Source organism: Meles meles, chromosome X (assembly GCF_922984935.1).
Source record: "Meles meles chromosome X, mMelMel3.1 paternal haplotype, whole genome shotgun sequence".
In the NCBI taxonomy this organism is placed as follows: domain Eukaryota; kingdom Metazoa; phylum Chordata; class Mammalia; order Carnivora; family Mustelidae; genus Meles; species Meles meles.
The window spans coordinates 132,187,224-132,201,306 of NC_060087.1; the positions used below are offsets into that span (position 1 = coordinate 132,187,224).

Consider the following 14,083-nt stretch of genomic DNA (forward strand, 5'->3'; position numbering starts at 1 on the left):
GGTATTGTCGCCTAAGAATTGGTAGTGTGCGTGGAAACGACAGCGTGCATGTGATACGTCCACACTGAATCAGTTCGATTGCAAGTTCCCCGGCGCGCCACTGCTGCGCACACAACCGCCGGCTGTCGGTGTGGCTGCTACCAGCAGGGACTAAGCCTTTAGAGCCTTTAGAGCAAACGTGGCCTCAGGGCGAGAGGGTGACTGGACCCACTAAACCTAGTTTCTTCTGGACCCAAGGCCATATGCTGGCTGATTTTTTGGTACACTCTGTAGCTTCATTCCCTCCATGTTCAGATTACGGGACTTTCATTCTTTAAAGACCCAAGTGATTACTCGGTGTTTTTCTTGAACAAGTTAGTCAAGTCAAGTAAGATTAATGCCTTTCCTAAACTTCAATCTAGCAAGAGCCCTTCCACAAAGCTACCAATCTATAAAAAATTAAAAATAGAAAACAGAAATCAAATAACAAGATGGGCCATGAAATGTTAACTAACACTAATATCTAAAGTTTTCTGTTAAAAAAGTTTAAAGTTCTTTTTAAAAGAGCAGTTTATACATGAACCGAAGTTACGAGTTAGTCACTTGTTAATCAGTTGTGTTAAGCCTTGATGTATAAGCTTCACTAATATGTATAAATCTCAGTTTGCATGACCTGGCACTATAGAAACCAAAATGCTGAGGAGAGGACATTAGAAAATACAGAGGTACATTTCAGTCCTCTTCCAAAAAATTGGTGGAAAAACGATAATTAGGAAAAATTTGTCAGGAAAGGTACTTTCCCAAGTTTATGCTTTTTGGGTTTGCATGCCACAGGTTTTAAAATTCACATGCTTTACTCTCTAACCCAAGTAAATGTTCTCAGACTAATAAAGATGCTATGTAATAAATAACCAAACTGACACGTGGTCCAGCCTCAGCAATATGGCCATGGGTCATTCTGATCTAAGCAATGGGCTTCTGCAAAGCCCTAGGCTTCTTCCTTTTTTTAAAAAAAAATATTTTGTTTATTTTGTTTGTTTTGAGGGGGGAATGGCAGAGGGAGAGGGAGAGAGAGAGAGAGAGTCCTAAGTAGACTCTGCATGAAGCAGAGACCCTGACATGGGGCTTGAACTCACAACCCTGAGATCATGACCTGAACCAAAGTCAAGAGTTGGATGCTTAAATAACTGTGCCACCCAGGCTTTCCTTATGCAGACAATTTAGCTTTCTTTTCTCAAAGCAGCATAAGTGGTCTAAATTCTTTAAACAGGGGCGCCTGGGTGGCTCAGGAGGTTAAAGCCTCTGCCTTCAGCTTGGGTCATGATCTCAGGGTCCTGGGATCAAGCCTCGCATCAGGCTCTCTGTTCGGTGGGGAGCCTGCTTGCTCCTCTCTCCCTGCCTGCCTCTCTGCCTATTTCTAATCTCTGTCTATCAAATAAATAAATAAAAACTTAAAAAAAATAAATTCTTAAAACATTTCCGAAATATTTTATATCTTTCCCTGTATTTTTCTCAACACATCCTTATTGAATTCCCCCTACATGCCATGCACTATGCTGGCTGCTGCGGATATGTTCATTCTGAGGTGTCTCTGAGTCACCCATCATGAGACATCAGGGGAGAAGTCTAGACTCTGACACAGATGCATGGGTCACTTAAAAATGAGTAGTAGTGGGCGCCTGGGTGGCTCAGTGGGTTAAGCCTCTGCCTTCAGCTCAGGTCATGATCTCAGGGTCCTGGGATCGAGTCCCACATCGGGCTCTCTGCTCCACGGGGAGCCTGCTTCCCTTTCTCTCTCTGCCTGCCTCTCTTGTGATTTCTCTCCGTCAAATAAATAAATCTTTAAAAAAAATGAGTAGTAGTTCAGCATGTAAAAACAAGCAAGATTAGTTACAGAAAGTGGAATTTTAAATTTTTTAAGTTTTAGTTATATAAGTAATTGCTACATCCAATGAGGGGCTTGAACTCATGACCCCAAGATCAAGAGTCACATGCTCCTCCAACTAAGCCAGCCAGGCACCCCCAGAAAGTGAAATTTTAGACTGGAAGTGAGTATTATAGAAATATAATAGGACCGGCTCTCCTATCTATCCAGCAGGCAAGTTTATTAAATTGAACTAAATTCAGAAATAGCTATGAGAAACCCAGTTCATTTCTTTTATTGGCCAATACTGCAGACTACTAAATTTTCTGCAGACCACAGGGGGGCATGACACTAAGAAAGTATAGGAAATAGCTGGAAGTTCATATGCATCATCGGTCCATCAAACCCAGAACTTGGAAAGACAAGAACCCACCTGGTTTCCTCTTTGATCTACAGATTCTTTGTAGCAGATGAGGAGAGGGCCAATGAGTCCTGAAGCTAGATCTCTCTCCAGATTAATGAAGCTTGAGTAATATCGGGTCAGACACCGAGGATCCGATTTCGTTGGCCCATCTTCTACAGTCACTGTCCATTTATACTTGAATATCTCTCCTGGCAGAATTGGCATATCTTTCAAATGTTTCACACCTACCCATGCCCAAACCACAAAACACCGTGATTAGAGTGTAACAAGCCACATATTGGTAAATTAGATAAATTGGTAGATATGAGTGTAACAAGCCACGTATTGCTAAGTCATGTTGTTATTTCAAGGGCTCTACAAATTCATATGTACATGTGAGGCTTCTCAATAAATTGAAACTAAATTTGCACCTATTATAAGTTGAAGATTCACACATTGTTTTGCAGTTAAAGTGTGTCGAGGACTTCAAGTTGTATCACAAAGCTGTAGTGATCAAAACAGTATGGTTCCAGCATAAAAACAGACACATAAATCAATGGAACAGAATAGAGAGCCCAGAAATGAACCCTCATCTCTATGGTCAGCTAATCTTTGACAAAGCAGGAAAGAATATGCAATGGGAAAAAGGCAGTCCCTTCAACAAACAGTGTTGAGAAAACTGGACGGCAAACATGCAGAAGGATGAGACTGGACCACTTTCTCACACCACACACAAAAACAGACTCCAAATGGCTGAAAGACCTCAATGTGAGACAGGAATCCATCAAAATCCTTGAGGAGAACACGGGCAGCAACCTCTTTGACCTCAGCTGCAGCAACTTCTGGTTAGATACATCTCCAAAGGCAAGGGAAACAAAGGCAAAATGACCTTTAGGACTTCATCAAGATAAAAAGCTTTTGCAGAAGAGAAGAGTCCAAGATGGTGGAGAGGTAGGAGTCCTTAATTTCGTCTGGTCCCAGGAATTCAGCTAGACAGCTATCAAACCTTTCTGAACACCTGTGAACTCAACCCGAGAGCAAAGGAAAGAACAGCTGCAACTCTACAAACAGAAGAGCAACCACTTTCTGCAAGCAGGAGGTGCAGAGAACTGAATCTGAGATGGTATCTGGGAAGACAGACTGTAGGGGTGGGGGGTTTAGGCAGGGCACCTCTGTCAGCCAGCTCCTGGCAAGTGACAGACCAGTGGAGGACAAAATCAGAATGTTTAGAAGTGTGCTTTACTGAGGGACATGTGACCCCCACTGGCTCGCCGGAAGACCAGCGCTGCCTGAGTGTGGCACCACGAGCTCCCAGGTACCGGACCAGGGAAGTCGGCTGCAGAAACGCAGCTGAGGAGTGGGCTTCAGGAGTTTGCTGGGTTTGCAGACTCCAAACGGGGTCAGGTGCCACAGGTAGAAATGCCCAGCCACAGGCCCAGTGAATACGGAGTGTGGACAGAGACCAGAGAGACACAAACGAGGATTGACCGCTTTTCTGTGAGGGCGCATTGAGGAGTGGAGCCCTGAGCTCTCAGCTCCAGTGCCAGTGACTGGGAGGCCGCCGTCTTCTTTCCCGTCCTCCAAAGCTGTACGGAAAGTGTTCAGGGAACAAAACTACCTACAGCAAACCTGCGCAGAGTACTCAGCCTGGCCCCAGGCAAAGACATTTGGGAATCAACAACAGGCCCCTCCCCCAGACGATCAGCAAGAACATCCAGCCAAGAACAAATGTACTGACTGATGAGAACTGCAAAACTTCAGAACTACGGGAATACAGCACCTAGAATTCATGGCTTTTCCTCCATGATTCTTTAGTCTTTTAAAGTTAATTTTTTTCTTTTCTTTTTGAGCCTATTTCTTATTTTACCAACTCCTTTAAAAATCTTCTTTAATTTTCATTTTTACAGTTACATTGTATCCCGTCATTGTATTTAATCTTATTTTTTGTATACATATATATGTAAAAGTTTTTCTTTCTTTACAATTTTGGGATGCAGTTTCTTCTAACAGACCAAAATATACCTAAAATCTAGTACATGGCTCTGTTCTATTCATCTGTCTGGTCATATTCTGTTTTTTGTTGTTTTTTTTTCTTTTTCTTCATCTTTTTTGTTTTATTAAAGTCTTTTAAAATTTTCATCTTTATAGTTACAGTCTGTCCTTTCAATGCATTTAATTTTATTTTCATATGTATAAGTTTTTCTTTCTTTACGATTTTGGGATGTAGTTTCTTCTAAAAAACTGACCAAAATAGACTCAGGAGATAGTGTATTGCTCTGCTCTGCTCTTATAATGCTTCCTTTTTGGTTGTTGGTTTTTGCTTTTTTTTTCCTTATCTTTTAATTTCCATTTTTACAGTTATATTCTATCCTTTCATTGTATTTAACTCTATGTTTATACATATATAAGATTTTCTTTCTTTATAGTTTTGGGATCTAGGTTTCTAACAAATAGACAAAAATACACACAGGGTCTGTGATATTGCTCTATTCTGTTCACCTGTCTAATTATATTCTCTTTCTTTCTCTCTCTCTTTTTTATTTCAGTTTCAGGTCTCTTCTGATTTGTTTAGTGTATATTTCTCAGGGGTTGTTGTTGCCATTTTAGTATTTTGTTCTCTTGTTCATTTATTCTTTTCTGGATAGAATGATAAGATGAAAAAATTCACCTCAGAAAAAGAACAAGAGGCAGTATGGACTGCCAGGGACATAATCAGTATGGATATCAGTAAGATGTCAGAACTATAGTTCAGAATAATGATTATAAAGATACTAGCTGGGCTTGAAAAAAGCATAGAAGACACTAGAGAATCCCTCCCTGGAGAAATAAAAGAATGAAAACATAATCGGATCAAAATAAAAAAGGCTATAAATGAGATGCAATAAAAAAATGGAGGCTCTAACTGCTAGGATAAATGAGGCAGAAGAGAGAATTAGTGATATAGAAGACCAAATGATGGAGAAAAAAGAGGCTGAGAAAAAGAGAGACAACTACTGGATCATAGGGGGAAAATTCAAGAGAAAAGTGATACCATAAAGTGAAACAATATTAGAATATTTGAGATCCCAGAAGAAGAGGAAAGAGAGCAGGGACAGAAGGTATATTGGAGCAAATTATAGCAGAGAACTTCCCTAATCTGGGAAAGGAAACAGGCATTAAAATCCAGAAGACAGAGAATCCCATTCAAAATCAATAAAAATAGGTCAATGCTCTGACAGATAATAGTGAAACTTAAAAATCTCAGAGACAGAAAATCCTGAAAGCAACTCAGGACAAGAGGTCTTTTTATTTTTTTAAAAGATTTTATTTATGTGACAGAGAGAGAGAGAGACAGCCAGAGAGGGAATACAAGCAGCGGCAGTGGGAAAAGAAGAAGCAGGCCTCCCGCTGAGCAGGGAGCCCAATGCAGGGCTCGATCCCAGGACCCTGGGATCATGATCTGAGCCAAAGGCAGACGCCTAATGACTGCGCCACTCAGGTGCCCCAGGACCTAAGAGGTTCTTAACCTACAATGGTAGAAACATTATATTGGCAGCAGACCAATCCATAGAGACCTGGCAGGCCAGAAAGGACTGGCGTGATATATTCAGGGTCCCAAATGAGAAAAATAAGCAGCCAAGAATACTTTACCCAGCAAGGCTGCCATTCAGAATAGAAGGAAATATAAGATCTTCCAGGACAAAAAGAAACTAAAAGAATTTGTGGTCATTAAACCAGCCCCACAAGAAATAAAAAAAGGGATCCTATAAGCAAAGAGAGAGCCCCAAAACAACACAGACCAGAAAGGAACAGAGACACTATACAGAAACAGTGACTTTACAAGTAATACAATGGCACTAAATTCATATCTTCCAATAGTTACTCTGAATGTAAATGAGCCAATCATTAGCCAAGAAGACCTAACAGTTGTAAATATGCCCCTAACATGGGAGCAGCCAACTATATAAACTAATTAATAACAAAATTAAAGAAACACAATGATAATAATAAAATAATAGTAAGGGACTTTAACATCCCATTCACTGAAATGGATAGATAATCTAACCAGAAGATCAATAAGGAAATAAGGGCTTTCAATGACACACTGGACCAGATGGACTTCATAGATACATTCAGAGCATTCCATCCTAAAGCAACAGAATACAGTCTTCTCAAGTGTAGATGGAACATTCTCCAGAACAGATCACATACTGGGTCACAAATCAGGTCTCAACTGGTACCAAAAGTCTGGGATCATTCCCTGCATATTTTCAGGCCACAGTGCTTTGAAACTTTAACTCAATCACAAGAGGAACTTTGGAAAGAACTCAAATACATGGAGGCTAAAGAACATCCCACTAAAGAATGAATAGGTCAATCAGGAAATTAACGAAGAATTAAAAAAATTCATGGAAACAAATGAAAATGAAAACACAACTGTTCAAAACCTTTAGGATATAGTGAAGTTGGTCCTAAGAAGGAATGACATAGAAATAGAAGCCTTTCTCAAAAAATGAAAAAGATCTCAAATATAAAGCTAAACATCCACCTAAAAGAGCTGGAGAAAGAACAGCAAATAAAGCCTAAACCCAGCAGGAGAAGAGAAATAATAAAGATTAGAACAGAATTCAATGAAATAGAAGCCAAAGAACAGTAGACAGATCAAATGAAACTAGGAGCTGGTTCTTTGAAAGAATTAATAAGATTGATAAACCCCTGGCCAGACTTATCAAAAGGAAAAGAGAAAGGACCCAAATTAATAAAATCATGAATGAAAGAGGAAATATCACAACCAACACCAAAGAAATAAAAATAATTTTAAGAACATATTATGAGCAACTATATGCCAACAAGTTAGGTAATCTGGAAGAAATGGATGCACTCCCAGAAACATACAAACTACCAAAACTGAAACAGGAAGACATAGAACATCTGAACAGACCCATAACTAGAAAGGAAATTGAAGCAGTAATCAAAAATCTCCCAATAAATAAGAGCCCAGGGCCAGATGGCTTCCCAGGCAATTATACCAAACATTTAAAGAAGAACTAATACCTATTCTTCTGAAGTTGTTTCAAAAAAACAGAAACAGAAGGAAAACCTTCAGACTCTATGAGGTCAGCATTACTTTGATCCCAAAACCAGAGAAAGACCCCACCAAAAAAGAGAATTACAGACCAATATCCCTGATGAACATGGATACAAAAATTCTCACTAAAATACTAGCCAACAGGATCCAACAGCACATTCAAAGGATTATACACCATGACCAAGTGGGATTTATTCCTGGGATACAAGGCTGGTTCAACATCCAGAATCAATCAATGTGATACATTACATAAATAGAAGAGAGGACTAAAACCATGTGATCCTCTCAATCGATGCAGTAAAAGCACTTGACAAAGTACAGCATTCTTTCTTGATTAAAACTCTCCAGTATAGGGATAGGGGAACATACCTCAATATCATAAAAGCCATATATGAAAAGCAAAAACAAACAAACAAACAAACAAAAAACCAGACACGTGGGGCGCCTGGGTGGCTCAGTGGTTTAAGCCGCTGCCTTCGGGTCAGGTCATGATCTCAGGGTCCTGGGATCGAGTCCCACATCGGGCTCTCTGCTCGGCAGGGAGCCTGCTTCCCTCTCACTCTCTCTGCCTGCCTCTCTGCCTACTTATGATCTCTCTCTGTCAAATAAAGAAATAAAATCTTAAAAAAAAAAACCAAAAAACCAGACACATGAACTACTGGACTTCATCAAGGTAAAAAGCTTTGTACAGCAAAGGAAATAGTCAACAAAACCAAAAGACAACCAACAGAATGGGAGAAGATATTTGCAAATGACATATCAGATAAAGGACTAGTATCCAAGATCCACAAAGAACTTATCAAACTCAACGCCCAAAAAGCAAATAATCCAATCAAGAAATGGACAGAAGACATGAACAGACATTTCTGCAAAGAAGACATCCAGAAGGCCAACAGACACATGAAAAAATGCTCAAGATCACTCGGCATCAGGGAAATACAAATCAAAACCACACCATTCAGAATGGCTAAAATTAACAAGTCAGGAAACAACAGATGTTGGTGAGGATGCGGAGAAAGGGGAACCCTCCTACACTGTTGGTGGGAATGCAAGCTGGTGCAGCCACTCTGGAAAACTGTATGGATGTTCCTCGAAAAGTTAAAAATAGAGCTACCCAATGATCTAGCAATTGCACTATTAGGTATTTACCTCAAAGATACAAATGTAGTGATCTGAAGGGTGGGTGCAACCCAATGTTTATAGGAGCAATGTCCACAATAGCCAAATTATGTTACGAGTCCAGATGCCCATCGACAGATGAATGGATAAAGAAGATGTGGTGTGTGTTTGTGAGAGAGAGAGAGAGAGCACAAGAGCGTGCAAGCGACCAATGGAATATTACACAGCCATAAAAAATGAAATCTTGCTATTTGCAATAACATGGATGGAATTAGAGGGTAGTTAAGCGAAATAAGTCAATTAGAGAAAGACAATGATCACAGGTGGATTTTAAGATATGTGAAATTTAAGAAACAAAAGAGAAAGGACATAGGTGGAAAGAGTGAAAAATAAAACAAGAGGAAACCAGAGAGGTAGACAAACCATAAGAGACTCTTAATCATAGGAAACAAACTGAGGGTTTCTGGAGGGGAAGGGGTGTGGAGGGACTGGTAACTGGGTAATAGACATTAAGGATGGCATATGATGTAATATAACTGGGTATTATGTAAGACAGGAATCACAGGTCTGAACCTCTGAAACCAATAATACATTATATGTTAATTAATTGAATTTAAATTTTAAAATGTTTTTAAAAAGATAAAAAGCTTTTGTATAGCAAAGGAAACAACAAAACTAAAAGAGAACCTACTGAATGGGAGAAGATATTTGCAAATGACATATCTGACAAAAGGTTAGTAGCCAATAGATAGAAAGAACTTCTAAAACTCAACACCCAAAAAATGAATCATCCAATTAAAAAATGGGCAGAAGACCTGAACAGATATTTTCCAAATAAGACATCCAGATGGTCAATAGACATATGAAAAGGTGCTCATCATCACTCATCATCAGGGAAATGCAAATAAAAGCTACAATGAGAGATCACCTCACACTTTAAAATCAACAACACAAGAGACAACAAGTATTGGCAAAGTTGTGGAGAAAGAGGAACCCTCTCACAATGCTGGGAATGCAAAATGATGCAGTCACCCTGAGGTTCCTCACAAAATAAAAATAGAGCTACCCAACGACCCAGCAATTGCACTATTAGGTATTTACTCCAAAGATACAAATGTAGTGATCTGAAGGGGCACCTACACCACAATGTTTATAGCAGCAATGTCCACAATAGCCAAACTATGGAGCAAGCTCAGATGTCCATCGACAGATGTGGTGTGTGTGTGTGTGTGTGTGTGTGTGTGTGTGTGTATACGTACACATATGGAATATTACTCAGCCATCAACAAGGATGAAATCTTGCCATTTGCAATGACATAGATGGAGCTTGAGAGTATTATGCTAAGCAAAATCAGTCAGAGAAAGACAAATGCCATAGGATTTCACTAATCTAAATTTAGCCATTATGAAGGCCAGAAGATAGTGAAACAAGATTTTCAAAGTGCTCATAGGAATAAAAAGCTCTCTCAACCTAGAATTCTATATCTAGCAAAATTAGCCTTCAAAGTGAAGGCAAAATAGACACTTCCAAATAAAATAAAACTAAGAGAATCTATGTCTAAGCATACTTGCACTACAAGGGATGCTAAAGGAATTCTTTAGATTGAAGAGAAATGGTCTGAATGGAAGTGATGCCGGATGGAAATCTGGATCTTTAGGTAGGCATAAAAAGCACTTGTAATTGGGGTTCCTGGGTGGCTCAGTGGGTTAAAGCCCCTGCCTTCGGCTCAGGTCATGATCCCAGGGTCCTGGGATCGAGCCCCGCATCAGGCTCTCTGCTCAGTAGGGAGCCTGCTTCCTTCTCTCTCTTCCTTCTCTCTCTTCCTTCTCTCTCTGCCTGCCTCTCTGCCTACTTCTGATCTCTGTCTTCCAAATAAATAAATAAAATCTTTCCAAAAAAAAGCACTGGTAATCATAAATAACTGAGTAAATATGAAGGAGTATTTTCAACCATAATTTTCTAAAACTACATATGACTGTTTAAAGCAAAAATTATAGCATTTTCTTGTGTGTATTGTAAAGTATACAGATGTACTACATACGGAAACTTCAGCACCAAGGACGGTGACAATCCAGTACACGCCAACTGTGGCAGGGCCCAGTATAACTTTAGTGCTCTTGAGACCATGACCTCATATGTATCTACAAGTCAGTAGGATTTAATAAAACTGATCTACCACTTACCTTTTGGCAATCTCCCTGAGTGCAAAGGACTGACATCAGTGATCCCATGAGGGTAGATATTATAAGGCCGGCTTGCTTGATTCTTAAATATTATCTGAAAGTATAAATGAAATACACAATCAAGTCCTCAAGCAACTAGGAATGACAGGAAAAGTGTAGATTATATATCTTTGGAAGACAAAAACAACTTTATATCCAGATTATAGGGGTTTGAGCCTAGAGAGACTTTCCATAACATTGCTCAGACAGCTACTTAGGTGTTTCACTAGAGGCCCATGTCCATTTCTTTAAAGTTATTTCAATTGTTTCAGGAAGTATCCCTTGCACATTCTCATACTAATTGAAATTTGAATGTCTGCTGAGGGCACCGCTTCCCCTCAGTCTTATTCAACCATTTGGGTACTAAATTCCCCAAGAGTGAAGAGGAAAACAGTGACTCAGGTGATAAAATCTTCACTGAACAGCAGGCACTACCAGTATTACAGGGTTAAGGACGGCTGGCAGTCAGCGTTATCTGATTGCATGAGCTGTAAATGGGAGGAGTGCTGGAAGAGCAGGAACACTGGAGCAGCAATTTAGAACTGAACACATCAGTGCAGTCCCTAGATCTGAGGCTGGGTACGATACGAGGAAGAAAAACCAACTTCCAACTTCTTTTCTTATTACCCACTCAATTGGTCAAACCCATTAAAGAGCTGATTTCTTGCCTGCACTTAGGGAGCAGAATGATTTAGAAGAAAAATCACACAGCTCTGCAATCAGCCTTTTAAAATTCATGATCACAAACCTCAAATGATCACTCAAGTTACTGAGGTATCCTGTTAGGGTTTCCTAGAAATTCATCTTCCCACTTATTTAGTTGGTTAATATTTGGTTTCAGATTCTCACTCTCTGGTGCTTCTGTTTTCACTGAGAAAGGAAATTCCTTGTCATCCTACCATCAAATCAATCCACCTATATGCATGTGGGAATCAACTCCTAATGTCAACATCTCCTTTGTCGTACAATAAAGTTGGAGCATCTTCCATTTTAAGAACTTCCCTTTGAACAGAATATAGAGCCCAGAAACAGATCCATACAAATACAGTCAAATGACATCCACATGCAAAAAAAAAAAAAAAAGAAAAAAAGAAAAAGAGAGAGAAAAAGAAACTAGACACAGACCTTACACCTTTTACGAAAATTAAACCCAAATAATTTTTAAAGAACTCTTCTGAATGTGCACTGTCTCTACTTCCCCATTTATTTGCTTATTTAACCATTTACTAATATCAGTAATGATTCATGGATATTTATTTTATACTTTGGGGTTTAATCCAATACTACTTTATTTTATTGTTCAAATTCTTCCACCTTGGCCATTAGAAACTTTGTAAGTTGACTCCTGTGTCCTTTGACATTGTCCTATTCTTTTATTTTTGAGTACTTCTTAAAAAAAGATTTTATTTATTTATTTGACAGAGAGAGAGATCACAAGCAGGCATAGAGGCAGGCAGAGAGAGAGAGAGGGAAGCAGGCTCCCTGCCAAGCAGAGAGCCCAATGCATGGCTCGATCCCAGGACCCTGAGATCATGACCTGAGCTGAAGGCAGATGTTTAACCCACTGAGCCCCCCAGGCACCCCTTATTTTTTGAGTACTTTCTTAATATATTCAGAATTATACTGATGTCTCCAACTCTAATCCAGAATCACATGATTTATTCTAGTCTGATTTTATTTTATTATTTTTAAAACATTTTATTTATTTATTTGACACAGAGAGAGAGAGAGAGAGAGAGAGATCACAAGCAGGCAGAGAGAGGCAGGCAGAGAGGGAGAGGGGGAAGCAGGTTCCCTGCTGAGCAGAGAACCCAATGTGGGGCTCGATCCCAGGACCTTGGGATCATCAACTGAGCCGAAGGCAGACGCTTAACCCACTGAGCCACCCAGGCGCCCTAGTCTTATTTTATTATTACCCTTTACAGTAATGAGAAATCTGACTCCCACCAAGCGTCATCCATTTCTTAATCTTCAAATAATAACAGTTTTTTTGTATTTCTTTCCAATCTGAAAACTTTATTTTTTCTCCTGAGAACACTGGCTAGGGTTTCTATTAAAACATCAAATAGAGATGTGTTGTATCCTGATCTTTAACAGAAGTATTTACCCCAAAAACACAGATGTAGTGAAAAGAAGGGCCATCTGTACCCCAATGTTCATAGCAGCAATGGCCACGGTCACCAAACTGTGGAAAGAACGAAGATGCCCTTCAACGGACGAATGGATAAGGAAGATGTGGTCCATATACACCATGGAGTATTATGTCTCCATCAGAAAGGATGAATACCCAACTTTTGTATCAACATGGATGGAACTGGAGGAGATTATGCTGAGTGAAATAAGTCAAGCAGAGAGAGTCAATTATCATATGGTTTCACTTACTTGTGGAGCATAAGGAATAACATGGTGGACATTAGGAGAAGGAAAGGAAAAGTGAGTTGGGGGAAATCAGAGGAGGAGACAACCCATGAGAGACTGTGGACTCTGAGAAACCAACTGAGGGTTTTGGAAGGGATGGAGTCGGGGCTTGGTGAGCCTGGTGGTGGGTTTTAAGGAGGGCACTATTGCATGGAGCACTGGGTGTGGTGCATAAACAATGAATCTTGGAATGCTGAAAAGAAATTAAATTTAAAAATTTAAAAAGTTTAAAAAAGAGAAGGATTTCTGAGTTTCACTACCAAGTATGATGGTGACTATAGGTTTTCTGCACATCTTTATTAGGATAAGGATGTCCCTTGCAATCCCAATTTCTTATGACTTTTTATTATGTATTAATCATTTTCTACATATAAGATCATGTCATCTGCAAATAAAGACAGTATTATTTCTTCCTCTCCAATCCAAATGCCCCTAATTTCTGTTTTTTGTTGTTGTCGTTGCTGTTGTTTTGTTTTTGGCTTACTGCACTGGTTTCCAATACAACATTAAATAGAAGTGACAAGAGTAGACCCTTAATTTTTTTCCCCAGTCTTGGGGGGAAACAATCTTTCACCATATAATACATTTTTTTAGATGTTCTTCATCAAATTAAGGACCTTGCCTTCTGTTGCTAGTTCATTGGGACATTTTTCATCTTGAATGGGTGGTGGATTTTGTCAAACTGTTTTTCTTCACCTATTACATGATCATGTACTTTTTGTTATTTATTTAATACAGTATATTGCCTTAGTATTTGTATATTGAACCATCCTTGCATTATTGTGGAATAAATCCCACTTGATCATGGCATATATTCTTGTAAAATTGTTGCTAGATTTGGTATACTAATGTATGGTGCAAGATTTTTGCATCTCTCTTCATGAGGGATATTGCATTATAGTTTTCTTTAAAATTTTGAGACTTGTTGGGGCACCTGGGTGGCTCAGTTGTTAAGCGTCTGCCTTTGGCTAAGGTTATGATCCCAGAGTTCCATGGGATCCCTGCTCGG

General features: G+C 39.4%; 1 protein-coding gene across 4 annotated transcripts in view; it reads right to left on the bottom strand.

Annotated features, from left to right (window-relative positions):
* Positions 1-14,083, bottom strand: part of F8 (coagulation factor VIII) — a 117,451-nt gene that overhangs the window by 59,486 nt on the left and 43,882 nt on the right. For all 4 annotated transcript variants that reach the window (XM_045995022.1, XM_045995021.1, XM_045995024.1 and 1 more), the window contains 2 exons: positions 10,618-10,711; positions 2,277-2,491 (listed from right to left, as the gene is read on the bottom strand). In XM_045995022.1, coding sequence (XP_045850978.1) covers positions 2,277-2,491; positions 10,618-10,711 — 309 coding nt within the window. The remainder of the gene's footprint in view (positions 1-2,276; positions 2,492-10,617; positions 10,712-14,083) is intronic.